Source organism: Pomacea canaliculata, linkage group LG5, assembly GCF_003073045.1.
Source record: "Pomacea canaliculata isolate SZHN2017 linkage group LG5, ASM307304v1, whole genome shotgun sequence".
NCBI lineage: Eukaryota > Metazoa > Mollusca > Gastropoda > Architaenioglossa > Ampullariidae > Pomacea > Pomacea canaliculata.
Window position 1 is genome coordinate 27,769,317 of NC_037594.1, and position 16,340 is coordinate 27,785,656.

At 41.8% G+C, this 16,340-nt stretch overlaps 1 protein-coding gene across 3 annotated transcripts in view; it reads right to left on the reverse strand.

The window, feature by feature from the left end:
- Window positions 1-15,546, reverse strand: part of LOC112564913 (NACHT and WD repeat domain-containing protein 2-like) — a 28,567-nt gene extending 13,021 nt beyond the window's left edge. For 2 of the 3 annotated variants that reach the window (XM_025240025.1, XM_025240023.1), the window contains exons 1-8: window positions 14,358-15,546; window positions 12,651-12,948; window positions 8,017-8,105; window positions 7,260-7,376; window positions 2,130-2,333; window positions 1,387-1,531; window positions 756-928; window positions 236-496 (exon numbers count right to left, since the gene is read on the reverse strand). In XM_025240025.1, coding sequence (XP_025095810.1) covers window positions 236-496; window positions 756-928; window positions 1,387-1,531; window positions 2,130-2,333; window positions 7,260-7,376; window positions 8,017-8,105; window positions 12,651-12,822 — 1,161 coding nt within the window. In that variant the 5' untranslated portion in view covers window positions 12,823-12,948; window positions 14,358-15,546. Of the gene's footprint in view, window positions 1-235; window positions 497-755; window positions 929-1,386; window positions 1,532-2,129; window positions 2,334-7,259; window positions 7,377-8,016; window positions 8,106-12,650; window positions 12,993-14,357 lie in introns of all 3 variants that reach the window. The other variant, XM_025240024.1, reaches the window with a different exon arrangement.
- Window positions 15,547-16,340: the final 794 nt, after the last annotated feature.

Sequence of the window (16,340 nt, forward strand, 5' to 3'; positions counted from 1 at the left end):
TGAAACCAGTGGCAATGCCTCATTACACGGGATCAAAGTTCGTTGACTTTCACGCTCTTGCACGAGAGTAACAGTGCGTGATCAGAGAGGCATGCCTCCCGAGCAATGGCGTGCTGCTTCTGACCACTTCTCCATCAACAGCCACTGTGTTTATTTTCATTTTCTGAGAGAGATGCAAAGAAGTGTCAAAAAACCTCACCTGAAGTTATTCCTCGCCAAGTCATGATTAATTTACCTGAAAAGCTTGGCAGTGGTTGCGACATGCGTGCAGGTGCTGCAGCGGCTCGTTGTACACGGGGTCGTTGGCGAGCTTCACGTGCTTGGCCATGGCGCGGTCAATAAGCCGCGTGACGTCAGTGTAGAACTTGTCGCAGAAGGAGTCGAAGTACTCGCGGTGGGACTCGTTGTCGATGCCTTCTTTGCCCGACCACTCCACGGAGAAGCGGGCGATGTTGCTCGCAACCAGCTTCTTGGGTAGCCTGTCGTCCCTCAGAGACTGGAACAGGACAAAGGCGTCAGTGGATAAGATGGAGGAGGGCAATATAATAACGGGTTTTTGAGGGCAGTGAGGAGAGTTTGTGTTTAGGTTCTTTCAGCACATGAGGACATCGATTGAGACAAACTCTTTCAAAAACATAGCAAAAAAAAAAAATCATGACAATTGTAACCCATTTCTCCAGAGAAGAATACAGGTGACAGATTTTTTTGTAGCCAGTATAATTGAAGCACTTTTGACCAGTAGCTCTGTGGCTTACCTTCAGCAGCTTTTGTGCCTCGTTGTCGACGGACTTGGCAGCAACGTCGACGAACTTGCACGCCATGCGCAGCAACGTGATGTTAATGTTGGAGATGTCTCTGATGTAGGCCAGACAGTGGTCCTCCGTGTTCTTTGCCTTGAGTATCCCTCGCTCCACCTCGCGCTCAGTTACTATGGGCAAGGGTAGATAATGTGAAACTTAAAAGAGTCGACTTTAGGCCTATGTCTACAATACATTCACAAGTCTGAGAACTTCTAGAGGATACAAAAATAGCTCAGGAAAATAAGAGTGACAAATATACACTACACAAGGGACAATCAATATGTAAGACAGGAAAAACCTTTCCAAGAGCAAAAAGAATTTTATTTATAAATTTCTATTTAGACACTGAGCACTACCTGAGAATAAAATATGATGTGCCTCCCACCAAAAAAAAAAAAAAAACCATTCTATTTTGTTATGTCTTCTACATCATGCACAATGTAATTATTGATGAAGAGTTACATGCACATGATTTGACTGAAAAGCAATCACGAACAAAGATGTTCAAAGACTAATGAGAAAAAGTGTCATGGTAGCCGAGAGTTTTTCTGCTCGTTTCTATCCTACTGACCACCAACGAACTCACCCGACATAAAATAGTTGTGCATCTGATCACGGTCCAGCTTCTTGGCCAGGAAGAGAACTTGTGCAGATTTGCGGATGATGCGCTGGAGCCGGCTCAGTGTGTCCCACCACATGTTCTGGTCGTGCTCCATCAACCGCTGATGTCTCTGTAAAAAAATATTGCATAAGTTCAGAAACAATTTATGGTTTCTATAAGAAGAAGAAGGAAGAAAAAGAAGAAGACTTTTATAGCTGATGACTCATCCATCACCTCACACGTGGCTAGATAAAGAAAGTGGTCAGTTTACCATTCTGTGAACACCCATTGTCAATGTTCACTATATCACTCGTCAGTCCATATTTTATGTGGTCACCTCGTTGAATACCTGACCTGACATCAGTGCAGTTCATTTCTTCTATTTTAGTTAAGGTCACTGATGTCAATATTCCAGCAATACACTCCTTGTATCATTAACATCTGCCTGTAAGTGTTACTTGAGAGGTGAATCCTGTGACACTGTATCGGTATACAGAATGTATGCTTGGGGATTGACTTAAAATAACATGTTCAATAAGTTTCCAAACATTAATTTGCGATGCAAACTATATTTCATTCCTAGCTTTTATTGATATCTATATCAATAGATAATAATGAACGATGGATTTTTAATCGTCTACCACAGCAGATGAAGTTGAGTCAAAGGAAAAAGACTGGAAAGAGTTAATCAGAGACTGAAAAAACAGATTCTTGCTCATGGGTCAGACCTTGTTGTTAAAGTTGCTGAGAATAGAAGAGATGGGCTGCAGGACATAAACAGGAGGCACGGTGTTCATATCTTTTTTGTACCAAGCATCGAGCAGCTCCAGTTCATCTTGTACATTCTTCGCACACTCTCGAAGCAGTTCGAACTCAGCAGCAGGTATGTGAGTCGGGATTGGCCGGTAGCCATACTTCTGACCGAGAAACACCTGGAAAAAACCCCACAGCTTGAATATAAAGAGCATAATAACGAGAAAGCGAAATAAAAATCTCCAGCAGACTCCTCCCTGTACCATATTTCAGTTACTGTGTCAGATGGAGGAGATGGAATAGCAGTCAGTTAAGATCGGGCGGAAATTACAGTTATCGATCTTTGCGGATGTTGGGAGCTCGATCAAAGATGGACTCCCAGTCATTTATTCTTAAAGCTTCACGGGGATGTTTCTATTCTAAGAAAAAAAAGAGGTTTTTGATAATAAATAATAGCATTGAGCTAATGGACAAACGAGTTGAGAGAAGTAAAGACAGACTTCACTTATCCACTAACACGGCGATAATTCGAGCGATGAGCTCTTCTACTGGTCAGTGCAGCTGTTACCAACCACAACTAAGCTCTCAGAAGAAAAACCAGCAGCTGAAGCTAATAAAGGCATTAGTTTGAAGCTTGTAAATAATATTCTAGGAAAACAGATGTCGAGAGAAAGTAAGAGATTATTGTTTTTTCTGTTTAAACCCATGATAGGATAGCTTGACACAGTGATTGTGATCTGAGGTTTGAAAATGGTTACAAAACTGTTGCATAGGAAGATGATTAGTTTTTGTTCGTTTTTTTCGGTTTTTTTAGGGGTGGGAGGAGTTGGTGGGGGCAAACTCCATGCTAACAGTGAAAGACGTTTACATTCTTCCTCCTCCGATTTTCGTTTTTGAAGGGGCGGGTGCCCACCCCACCTTGCCACCATATTCCACTGCAAAGTTGGGGGAAATAAAGGGAGCAGTCATTACAGCATCTCACCCATAATTAGCTTCCAAGCTTAGGTAATGTCAGGCAGTCAAGCTCCAAACACGAGTGCCTCGTTCTTCAGGCCCCTTACCGGCGATGGGAGAGATTCGATGCTGTCCGATACCCGAGGAAACGATGGGGTGGGGGAGAAGGGGAAGGAGAAGCAAGGGAAGTGAATGGAAATAGGGGAAATAGAGGAAGAGGCGGGAAATTAAAATGGCATCAAGACAATAGACTGGAAAGAGACCATTTTGCTTTGATGCGGTCGTATCCGGCCACAGGCCACTGGAACGGAGCAGGGCAAAATTGCGGCGATTACCCGGCCGTCTGCTTGGGTGAGGAGCCCGGAGTAATGATTTCCACCGCCCCCAACCCCTCCCCTCACCATCTCATGCCATGTCAACGAGCGAAAACGAGGCGGTCACAGCATCGCCTGTACACGTGACCAGGGGAGGGAGAGGGCCGGACACTTATAGGAAGTGTTGGATCACGAACTTGTATTACTGGACTGCTGACAGACGATTTTTTTCCAGTTAACTACTAAAACGAGGCATTTTTTTATTTTCTCTTCCTCGATACCTTACCTCCCCCAACCCAGGTATCCATTCCTAACAGCTGAGTTGACTGTTTCACACACGAGTATCGAACCTGCCAGAGCGTTCACCATTTGGTTATTTACAAAAGAAACTTTCATCCTCTTTCGTTTTCCCGCTTTCTCCGAAATCCGCATGTCATGATATACACTTTGGGGGGAGTCCTTGCTGTCACTCGCCTCCTATTGTTCTGATTTTATAATAAAACTGCAGCAATCTTTTTTGCTCGATCGTTAGTTTCTTGAAATTTTAAACCTAGATTCTCTGAAAGCAATGCACGTGACGTGCAATATTCATGCAGGAAGGTGAGAGGGGAAGCAAGGACACCCAGAGTTTCGAGGTTGGGGTAGATGGCGATAATGTTGTTTGGCTTTTAGCGCAGTGTTGTCTCCAACCACAGTTTTGTCTCGTAAACATTTCATCTCTGTGTAACATTGCCCTGGCTCTTAGTTTCTATTGTTCATGTGTAACTCAAGACTTTATAGGCTGTCCTCTGCGTGGTTCGTTTAATCCAGAGAATTGCAGACAGGCATTAAACAGACATGCAAACACACGGACAATGGGATAGTAAGACAGGAACACACAACTGCCAGCAGTGTTTGTAAATCTGTCAGACTGATGTGTGGCTGCTGACAACCAAGAAATAAAATGCTAAATGTAAGGTGCGATAATGGGTGTGACTATGTCCTGTGAGAGTGACAGGACGAACTCCAAGTCACACGAGGTGAAGGTTCAAGCTTGCAAGGTGACCCCCCTGTAGTGTATCCCCATGGCGATGGACTGAACCCAGAGTGGCCGTCGACAGAAAATCAATGCACATGAAACGAAAAATTAATTATGTGTTTGATATCAGCAATAGCCGCGTTTCGGGTGGGCGTCGAGTGGAGATCCCGCCACCTGGCGACAAGGGTTCTAAAGTGCCGATGAGTAGAGCGCAACAACCTCTGTTTTATTCAAACAGTTGCTATTCTGAAAGACGGAAATCTTCCTCAGGATATCGATTCCTGACAAAATCCGAGAGGACAAAACAAATATATCACAGAGGAGGAACAGAGCTTCGATGAACACTGCTCACGCTTGTTGACGGCACTCGACGCCTTGCTCCACCATCTTATAGACATCAACTCATGATCCGCCGGGAATAAAGAGGCAGTGGAAGGACAATGTTAAGTCAGATGATGAATAAAATCTCATTCGAGTTCACCAGACACTAGAATTTTGTCAGTTCTGACCGTGAAACCAGCTAGATAATTGGGGAAATTGGAATATTTTAGTTAAGAATCCTTTCCAAGTCAACATTTTTTAACAAACTCTCTGTCCATTTTCATGTCTGATCACTAAACAAAGTAGGTACTTTTCATCGAAAATTAGTTTTGCACTTTTGTAAAGTAGACATAAAAGTAATAATTACAGGGTTACTACGTACGTGGATCACGTTTTTGTGTCCGTGATAGAATCTGTGATCTTCAGCCTCCTGGACAATAGCTATAAAACAAGGGTAAGTTGTTTCCTCAGGGCAAGATGGGGGACTTAAGAACACCACTTTATAAATTTGGAAACAAAACGCTTTTTTTCCTGTTCACCTGTTGTCCCGGGCAACGACTTACCTTCACTTCATGACTACTACCCCTTTTGTTGTATCGGTTACCTCCGACCTGTAGTCGAGCTGAGCACGCGGCTAGAAAGTGAGCTAAAAATTGGTTGTTTATTTTACATTTATTTGAAAATAGGGAAAAACTTTAATCCTAAATCTCACATTGGCAGGTCTTGGTCTTTTGCTGTATGAAAAAACAAGTATTGTCTGATGTTGTGAGCAACCGGCGCAGTGTACCCTGATCCAACCAATTTAACTAAACTCGTGATAATTCAGTGTCAAACAGTAAAGCCTACATACTAAGAATGCAAATCTTTGTGTTTACAGACTAAATCGTTTTCACGGATCAGAGATTGGGTATCGTGAGAGTAATTTCCGGCCATAAATAACCAATAAAACTGTGTATGTTAATTATCAATCTTCTTAAAACGCTAAGAAGACCCTTACCCAGCCTCAACATGTTCAATATCACCGTGACAACCATTGCTGGGCGGAAGTAGCGCAGTAGTACAGTCCTATAGAACTGTCAAAAATGTTTTAGTGCTCGTGCGTTGGAGCAAATCTACTCAAACCATCTGTGGCTGTCCAAGCTGCGAGCCACTCATGTCGGGGCAGGAAAACACATCAGTGAGTCAATTGAACACAGGTAAACATTCAAACAACAGTACGTATTGTTTTACTGACTTATTAGCATACTGGGTTACTGTCTGAATGAATTAGTAAATAAATAATCGAGGGAACAAACAAACAAACAAACACGCGAACAAACAAACGAACGAACAAACAAACAAATTAAACAAAAGAACGAAAAAAACAAACAAACGTACAAACAAACGAACAAAGGAACCAACGAACAAACAAACAAAAAAGTATAGTTTTTGTAAACAAAAAAAAAAAAAAAAGGCGGACAGAAGATGGACAGCTGTTCCCGATAAGTCGAATTTGTTTCATTATAAATGTGGTTAAACAGAGGTATCGGGTGCGATCCCGTTAAACAAAGGGGAGAGGAGCTGAGGTGAGCAGATCGAACAGAGGGGAGTCGAGGTGGAGTTGTGCGCCATTAATGAACTACATTTACTGAAGTGCTTGAGGATTTTTTGTTTGTTTGTTTGCATCAATTAAAGTGAATCTCGGGCCTAGCAAATTTGAAGCTCTGCCCAATTTTTGTGCAGTATTTTGGAGCTTGGACTCTTGACCTCATGTTGAATTTGTTACAACACCTCTAAATTTAAATGAAACATTTCAAACGGTTGGCATTTCTTATTCAATATAAAAAAATGTCTGCTGTTAAATTAAAAGGATTCTAAAGGCAAAATGGTCAAGCAGAGGAATCTTATTGTGATGTCAGAGTCTTCTTGTGACGTCAGTCTCTGACAGGAAGTGTCTGAGGTCATTGCGAAGATTTGACGTCATTTTATCGTATGACGCACTCTGTGTGTAAGGCTTGTAAGGCTTTGTCTGTCGGAAACTGATGAAAAGACAATTTTGAATCTTTTCCATCTTTTCGTGGCAATCGGGTCAGTCTCCCTATGACGTCAGTCTCCTTATGACGTCACACACACAGGAAGTGTGTGAGGTCATTGCGAAGATTTGACGTCATTTTAACTGATGAAAAGACAATTTTGAATCTTTTCCATCTTTTCGTGGCAATCGGGTGCAGCACATTCTCGAGGCATGGTTGTCACTATGGAAACCACACGTCATAGGGTCACGTGACGGAGAACGAGACTTCGTGGAAGCAACAAAAGAGTCCCGTGTCATTTCTCTTATTAAACACAACATTCTACTAAAAACCTTCAACGTTTTCCACATGAACACACATATAAATAGACGAGATTCAAATGTATCCTACTCTTCACGCCATTCTAAGCAGTTTTAGTTTGCCTTTAGAATCCCTTTAAGCTTAAAATTAGAAAGGTGAAAGACTAAGCACTCCAAACAAACTCACGATGAAGTTGGGTCCCATGGACAGGCGCTGACAATTGTCTATCTCCTGCATACACAGTTGGGTGGTCATGTGATCATCTGTCGCCTCGTCACGTACGCCCCACCTCATGTCCACTACCTACAGGTCACAAAGGTCAAGCATCAGGGGACATTTGTCAAATATCTCACAAGTCAAACGGCACACATCACATATTTTCCTGATAAGCAAGTCTAAAGTGTCGTTTAATCATTGCGTTTTCTTTCTTTCTTTCTTTATTTTTTCTTTCTTTCTTTCTTTCTTTCTTTCTTTCTTTCTTTCTTTCTTTCTTTCTTTCTTTCTTTCTTCTAGTCAGACAATTAGTCTAGTCTTCAAATCCAATGCTTCGATCAGTTTCGGATTTTTTCTCTTTGTCCCTTTCCGATCCTTTGTGGACGGAATCATTTTATTACTATTACCAGTTTTTGAACTTTTTTTGCTTCCTGCAGAGTTTTCCCTACCTCAGATTTTATTACTCTGAAGACTCTCACAAAAAAAAAAAAGTAACGACTCTTTGAACCTAAATGTTTATAGCAAAAAACACTTTCGGCTGCTTCCTCTCATTTATCATTAAAATAGTAAAAGAACTGGTTGGCCAATGATGTTCTTTAGCGAATTGTCGGTCTTGCTGAAAGAAACTAAAACAAAATGTAGAAGTTTTATTTGTGTCTCTGTAATAGTGGTAAGAAGAAACGGCAAGCATTAAAGCTTAACATAAATTGTTAGAAAGAGCTTATCTCACCTGAAATTCCAGACCATGCTTTTCTCTACAGAATTCCTTCAGTTTTGGATACACCTTCTCCATGAGATTATTTCTCTCCAGTGTGGTATCTGTAACAAATGATGGCAAAATGTAACAAAAATAATATCAGCTCGACAGTTAAGGGGTTAAAAGGAAAATAAGAAAAATGAAAGGCCAAATCGTGGAAGAAAACTTAGTTCTTTTTTTAGGGAAGAAAAGACATAGCTACGCCAAACGTTAATAATACAGATGCTCAATGCCTGAAATGTCTTCTGGAACTGCTTATGTACTGCCTCAAAGCTTTATAATGCATGTGTGGCTGCTGATGTGGCTGAGGAGGAATACTGAACGGGACGACGAGCTGTTACTTTCCTCACCATTTTGTGATTCTCAGAGAGAGAATATAATATATGAGTTGTCCCACAGATCAAGGCCCCAAGTTAGGTATAAGAGGTCTATACAGAGCTATTAACAAAAATATAGTAGAAACATATATAAGCAGAAATAAGTCGAAACTACGGACGCCAAAGATATCTTGCAAATAAAACCCTCGTCCTCAGCTGTTGCGGTCTACGGGCCTGCAATGGATGTTGCTTAAGACCATCGGTATGTCTCCAAGAAGCTGCCTGCCTCCGGGTAATAATTCTGTCCGGACTAACGATCTAAATAAGTTGTTTAGTTAATTGTCCACCCACCCTTATGGAGGTAAAATTGTGTCTCCGACGACATTTAGCTCTGCATGCCCCTCGTATTGCCAGGCAACAGCAAAACATCAACAATTTCCACACGGAACTCTCGACTTCTACCTGATCCCAGTCCACTCATTTCAGGAATGAAGTGAGCCTCTGATAAGCGGTGGCGGTGAAGGAGCACTTAATTTGCTGGGGGTACTGATATAACCTGAGGATAGACGAGACGATACCACTCAAATCATCACCGACTTTTCTTAAAATAAAAGAACTCGTGTGGTGTGTCACAGCTCTTACTCCACACACTACGGAAAACCCAGTCTACCGACGAAAAGTAATGTTTCTCATTTAATTGCATTGTTGTCCTGATGTTCGCAACCAGCCGGAGCTTCCGCAGGTACAGACAGTAAAAGTTACATTGGGCTTTGGTTTTTATTTATTGTTTTTTTTTTTCTCGATGAGACTGAAGTTTAGTTGATACAGTTTTTCTGGCCTACAATAGGACCGCATTAATGGCGGTGAAGGTAAAAGAATTCTATTGGTAACGAAACCTTTCAGGTGTGTAGCTGAGTAGTTGTTCGTCTAAAAAAAATTGTCAGGTGTGTAATACACTTATAAATAATATATCGTGAACTTGTTAGGCGTTTCACTCAGACCTTAACCAAATAATTTTCTGTAAGTCGATTGATCTGATGCCAAGAAGCAGAAGAAGAAAATTCCAGAGAAGAAAATTAAAGAGATAATTACAATAACTGATAGCACATGTTGTGTTTTTTCTTTGCGAGACAGAAAACTCAGTTGTCAAAAGGGAAAAAAATCTGATAGCGAAGAAATAAAGAGCAGGTGAGGGAGATAAAGTATTTTAACATCGAGAAAACCGCATTCCGTCACCTAACACGCGATAAAAGCTAATGTCAAGCTATGATACAAATAAAACAGAAAGAATGAGAGCAGTCGATAGACTGACAGACAAGCAGACAGGAAGCAAACAAGATGTTAGGTAGGCAGACAAGCAGAAAAAGGAAGACAAAGGCGAGTATTGCCGTGAAAGGCAAATCAGTTATAACAACCAAACATTAACTCCGAACATCGTCCTGTTGATCGCAGAAAATACACATCCAACATCCTTTTTTTGAAATTTTAAGAACTCACTCTATCATATAAAAAAGAATAAACCATCAAGAACATTTCCAAAGTCCTGCGTCAAAATGTCACCAACTCTCCCAGTCCATCAAAATGTCAAGAACATTCCCAAAGTCTTTTATCCATATGGTACAAACATTCCCAGTTTATCTGTCGTGAAGCTGGCAGCATACGATTCCATATTTCTGGAAACAATTTGAGGCTAAAGACCGCGCATGCGCAGGGGTAATTGCTTCTGTCGTTGTCTATGGGACGATGACAGACCACGAAGCTGTAGGAAGGTGCGTAAGTATTCGCGAAGAAAAAAAGGAACAAGGAGACCCAAGCTCTGGTGAAAATGTCTGTAGACGATAATGAAGGCCTACTTGATGGTGTTACTGGGGAAGCTTCATGTCCTGCATCACACATCCAGCTGATGACTAGCTACAGTCGCCATGTCCTGCTCGACCAGGCCTGCGCAAACACCCTGTTATGGTATTTCACACAAAGAGAATCATTTATCGCAACCAACGAACCGGAAAGCTCTGTTTACACTAAATAATGCAGGTGTGATTAGCTCGAGAATATTTCTTTTCAGGTTGACAAGTTTGGAAGGGCCATGACTTCAGTTGTAGTTTCAATCCCCCGGCAAAAAGTCTCTGAGGATCGCTTCCACAATGGATCATTGTGGTCCTGATAAACGACATATTGACTACTGCAAGTCAAGTCCCACAGAGTGAAGGGCCATTACTATTCTGATGCAGTATTTATAGTTTACAATGAAATAATACTGGAAAAATCCAAACGAATGCAGTATTATGTTATTCTTTATCCGTAATACACTGAGCTATGAAAGAGGTTTTTCTTCCTTCTTCTTTATTTCTCTTCCTTCTGTCTTCCCTTTTCAGAACATAATATGATGGCACACACTGTTTGTTTGTCTTCAGACCAAATGATAACACCATCAGTCTGCCATCATAATTTGCTATATCGAAGGTCAAATGGTCCTAATTTAGTTCCGCCTGGAAGTCTTCACTTGGTAATAGCGACATACGATTATTTTTCACCATTCCCTCACATGACATCGGAGTAATGCCCCTGTACTTTGGTCTTGTCGACCTCTTAGGATGAGGACGATTGAGGAATTTATCTCGAGAACGGGAGAAAAATTAATATCTTGTACTAAGTTTTTTTCCAGACTTGAGAGAAAATTTGCATCCCACTAGTCATTTAATTTGAAAATGTCCAAAAGGCGCATTTTGGTGTCTAGCTTTGGTGTCTTAACAGTAGTTTTCAGGTTTTGTGGCTCCTAGTTCTATAATCAGAAAGTTCTTTATTTCTTCTAAAGATGTTCCCAATCACCAAGTTTCACAAATTAAAAACTCCATCTAGAGAAGCGATCAAGTGACAAAATTCAATTATTGTATTTATTCTTCTTCAATCAAAGTCCTGAAGGACTCTAGCAAGATACTTTTTGGACATTTCAGATGGGACCTTACCTTTGTTTGCACGTAAGGGTTTGAATCCATCGAGACAGAAACGATAGAGTCGAACAATAATTAAAATAAAGGCTGCAATAAAGCAGTTGATATTGACTGTCATTATCCTGCCAAGCTGAGGTTATGTCTAAGAAAATTTACTGCTTGGAACAGACTCGGTGGACCGAAAGAAAATGCCAAATGGTTGTAGACTATAAAGTAAGAAGGCGTGACCCTCACTTATCGACTATCGCACTTTCTTTTGATGTCAAATTCTCCCCTCGGAGTTGGCATTGGTTATTAAATTTAATTCCAGGTATTTGTTTTAAGTTTTTCTCTTTCAATTCTCCCCAAACCCTACTCCCAAAGCCTTTCAAGTGAACAACAACAACATTTCTGGAAATGTCTCGACTGTTTGTCTCTATTAAGCTATATCAACATAATCATTGCATAATCAAATACCTTCGATTCGCTATCAGCGGGGTGGAAATTCTATTGCCGAGGTAATTGTGAAAAAAATAAGGTTTGGCAAACTGACCACAATGTTCGACTTACGAAAAAGAAAAAAAAAAAAAAGAAAAATCCGTGGAGCAGACAGGGTGGTGGGCCACTAAGTGCATCATAACTCTTCCATTCACTCCTTGCTAATGGACGTGCAGTCAACTGGGTTGTTATTTTACTCGTATTACAATGCTCTAGCTGTCACCCTTTCTTCCAGACCCGCAAGTTCAAACGGTCACAGAATCATTAAAGTTTCCACGACGAAAGGAAAAGGTAAACACCGTGTACTCTGACTCGGATATGACAATCGAGTTTCAGGCTTTAATACGAAATCATGAAAATAAAAAATAATAAGGTAGTGAAACCCACACACACACACACACACACACACAAACGCACACACACATGTTCACACTAAATCACACACGTGCGCACACACACACACACAAATTCTCACACAAGCAAAAACAACAATGATCACTGGACATGCTGTTGCCTGGCTGGCAGGTGAATACATACCTAAGTATAAATCAATCCATCCCTACATTTATAATGCAGCAATGCATTTTTACGTAATTATGAGTAACTCCAAAAAATGTCTGCCTTAGAAAACAGAGAATTCAAGGAAATATTCTTCTAGCACAGAGACACGCGAGCTCGTATCATTTGCAAACTAGAATGAGAATGAAGCCCTTCGACTAGCACTGTCGGACTCGAGACACAAGTTTACAAGAATAATTTATTCATGCCCTCGACTGTTTTCTTGCCCTCCACTAGCTTCCAGCAGCCTCCTTATATCTCGACAACCATGGCTACCTACAGCCATTAAAAAAATCATCTTTACCTGTGAAGGTGGAACTCGTGAAGATTCGCACGATTTTGGAGCTAAGGGAAGGTAAATCATCCAAGCACCCGCACAACACCCGAAGAAATCGCTTCCTTTCCTCTTCGTCCACAGGCGGTGCTTCACCTTCATCCACCCCATCGAGAGATGTACCCTCGGGTGTGTCGGTCATGTCGGCTGAGGTAGAGTGACGGGAGTTGCCAGCAGGTAGGTAGTTAGTTCCGGGTGGTCGTCAGCAGACAGGAAGTCTGTGCACGTGGTTCACTGTCGTCTGTCTCACCAGCCCTCACTCGGCGTTCTGAGTGTCAGACAAGTGTCTTTATCAACCATGACCCTGATAAACTTGTCGCAACACCAAGGAAACAAACATGATATCAAGTTAACTAGCGAGAAAAATGACTGATTGAATTCGTCAAAAATTCGCACAGGAGAAGATACTTATGGCATAGTCAAGCTAGGTGAATGTAAAGTAAAAATCATTAATTTATATATATATATATATGAAACATTATTTTTAAGTACTAAATGACAGCAATGGTATGTCTTTATTCTTAACTTTGAATGAAACCTTCTTAAAGTCTAATTTTTGAACAAGAAGTTTATAGAGGTCGCCTTTGTACAACCATTTTGTACACGTTAATAGTAAAGACAAATCACACACAATTTATTGCTGAGGACCGTGAGTACTTCCCCATTGTTCTTTCTTTGTCCAAAAGAATACTAACTAGTGGCATTGCAGCCCTAACAAAGGTGTGTATTCAGCCAGTCGGACAACACACGTGTGTTGTGAGAAGCAACGTGGTTGCGCCGTAGTTGTTGTTGCTACGTCGTGAGACGCCGCACGTCTTCGATGGCAACCGTGACTTGGACATCGACAGACCCACGCACCTTGAGGTGGTGTTTATACTGCTCTCTAAATAAATTGTTCTTCCGACTGCCCGCCCTCTAACGATATCTGCGCTGATAATGCTTGCTTCCGATATTAACTAATGAACAGAGCAGGGAGTAAAATGACCACGAGGTCTGGCTGTGGTCCACGTCCGATGTAATAGACTTCTGTAGAAATATTTGGAGAACGTTTAAATTTCATTGTTCCGATTTATTTCCACTTAATAACAGGTACAAGTTATTTATTGGTTTGTAAATATCATCGAGAGAGAAAGTGTGTGTGTGTGTGTGGTGCAATATAAACTAGGACAACACATTTTTTCCCTTCCAAAATTTGATGCCAAAAGTGAATTACAGTATCACAAGAAATGGAACTTTGCATTCCGAACAACGTATTTATTTTATGGTTTCAATGTACTAGGAGTGGTGCTTAAATTGTTTGCCTCTCTCGTTACTATTCAAAATTTCGCGTGCAGCTTGCTGCGTGTGATTAACAAAATTCGCGCCTTACTAACAGTCAACCCTGTCATAATAAAACTACGAAATTAATAATGCGATTCGTGCTTAAATATCATGAAATATAATGCCTTTCATTTTTTCATGGAAAGACGGCGAGATTGTTTTTCTGCTTTCTGTTGTTTATGGTGATATGTCGGTTCGATATCCTAGGGGAGTATAACATGATTCAATGAAAGCATTGCAGCGCAGTTTCGAATGGAAAGACCGCCGTGAAAACAAATACGTTTGAAGCGATACTACTTTTCATTAACTGTTTCTTGTGATCATTCGGCGTATACGAATATTACAAAAAGCTTTTACCTGTCTGGGGATCCAACAGCACACCTACGACTCGCCAATATCCAAGAATCTAGGGAGCGGGTTGACTCCTGCGCTCCCCCCTGAGTGTATTTGCCACAAGAGTAAGGGTGGTCCACACACAGCAGTCACAGAAGTCCATGAGATTCCAGTCTGGGTCCCCCTGGCCTCGCATTTTGTCACGGGATCAGCGAATGTGCTGTCAATAAACACCTGTGACCTCTTGCACGGTGCTGCGTGAACGGGTGCGCTGTCCGGCCACTGTCCCGTTGGTAGGGTGCTTGGGTGCTCACTTCCGGACACAGCGGGGCATGGCGGGATGTCTTGCGTGCTGGCGTCCCTCTCGACTCACGCGGTCCTCGGCTCTGTTGAGCGCACCTTTCTTTTCTGCCGTGTCTCACTTCCCGACTGACTCTTGGCTCCGGTCTGCTGCCGGGTGGGCGTCGACGAAGACGGGTATCCATCCACCCACCGGCCTTCTACCCCCTCTGGCTTTGGCCAGGACGGCCGGGAAATTGGCGACGGTGGATGAAAGTGGCTGGCAGAGCCAAGTCGAGGCTCTTGGTCCGGCAAAACAATATTTCTTCAGGATGGTGACCGTTTCACCGCAGCCTCTCTGACTGCCGCGGCAGGGAATGCGCTCATACCCGGCAATCTCCGGGTCACCCCGCGCGAAGTTTTATCAGCTCAGGTGACCCAGTGACTGCCACCCGAGGTGGGACTACGATTGGGGCGAAAGCCTTTTCCCTGCCATGTGGGAGGGTGGCCCAAGCAATCAGTATTCTCATTCTTGGCGGCTTTATACAGCGATTAATGGGGGTGTGGTGGAGATTAGTCCCACACCACCCCGTGTTCCTGCGGCCTGCCTAATAGCAAACAAATTTCTCTGTAAATATAATTGCGGGGCCTGCCTATTGTGACATCATAACTCAGGCGCGGGTTAATCTTTCTAAGTTACATTTGTATGCCTGGTCAGCTTGCATCTACGCGATTCAACCAGAATAATTATCTTAAGAAATGTTTTCACACACCTTAGTCTGTTAGTTGATGGAAGTAGCCTCGCACCATGTTAGAGATTTGAGTGTGAATGGTTCACCCTGTCTAAGGCAATACTTCTACTGCAAATAACTTTCTGCTGAATGGCCAGGGCAAGTGGTTAAGTCACATCGCCGTCTTTCTTCTCCAGACCCGAGCAGACTCACCTCTAGGAAAAAAAAACCCAAGCAATATTTGTTAGAATTAACAGGTATATAAATACCTTTCATTAAGGTATTTTTGAAAATCATGTATGAGACTGATTGCTTAAATGGCCATGTGCTTGCGACTGGGCACAATATCTGTAAATTCAATTGTTAAAATATTATAATGCTCCTCTAGAGTTTATTAATTCATTTTACTCAAAAGTTCTTCGGATATTGATATATTGCTTTTCGAAGTTTTAAAACTTCATGTCGTGACACAAGAAAGGCATAAAACCAATATTTTTGCTCTCCTTACACACTTTTCTATGTGAATGTATATGTGTGTGCGCTTGTGAATAAGTGCATGTATATATGCGTCTATACACGACTGTGCGGGACTGTAACAATATACGAATTATTTATGTCTGGGTTTTTTTCCAGACTACAGCCACTATTGATGAACCTGCAGGGAACTTGATTCATGCTACACGTTCAGTTAATCATTTGACTTTGTTTTCAGTAGTTGTAATGTGTTACATTTCAAACATCTAAATATCGCCACAAACTGAAGAGATAATGTGACAAACATTTTTATAGATGATATATTATTTACTACTATACTGATTTCACAAACAGGACAAAAATGAACGCAGGCTTCGTGGAAATGTGCAAGTTGTGAGGGCTGCACGGAAAGAGGTTTTTAAGTGAAATGCATTGCCAATCTTGCCAGGTAGCCACCCACTGCAACCTCTTGCCAATCACGCGGCAGAAAGAGCAAACTGCAGCAAAGAGAAACAATGATTGT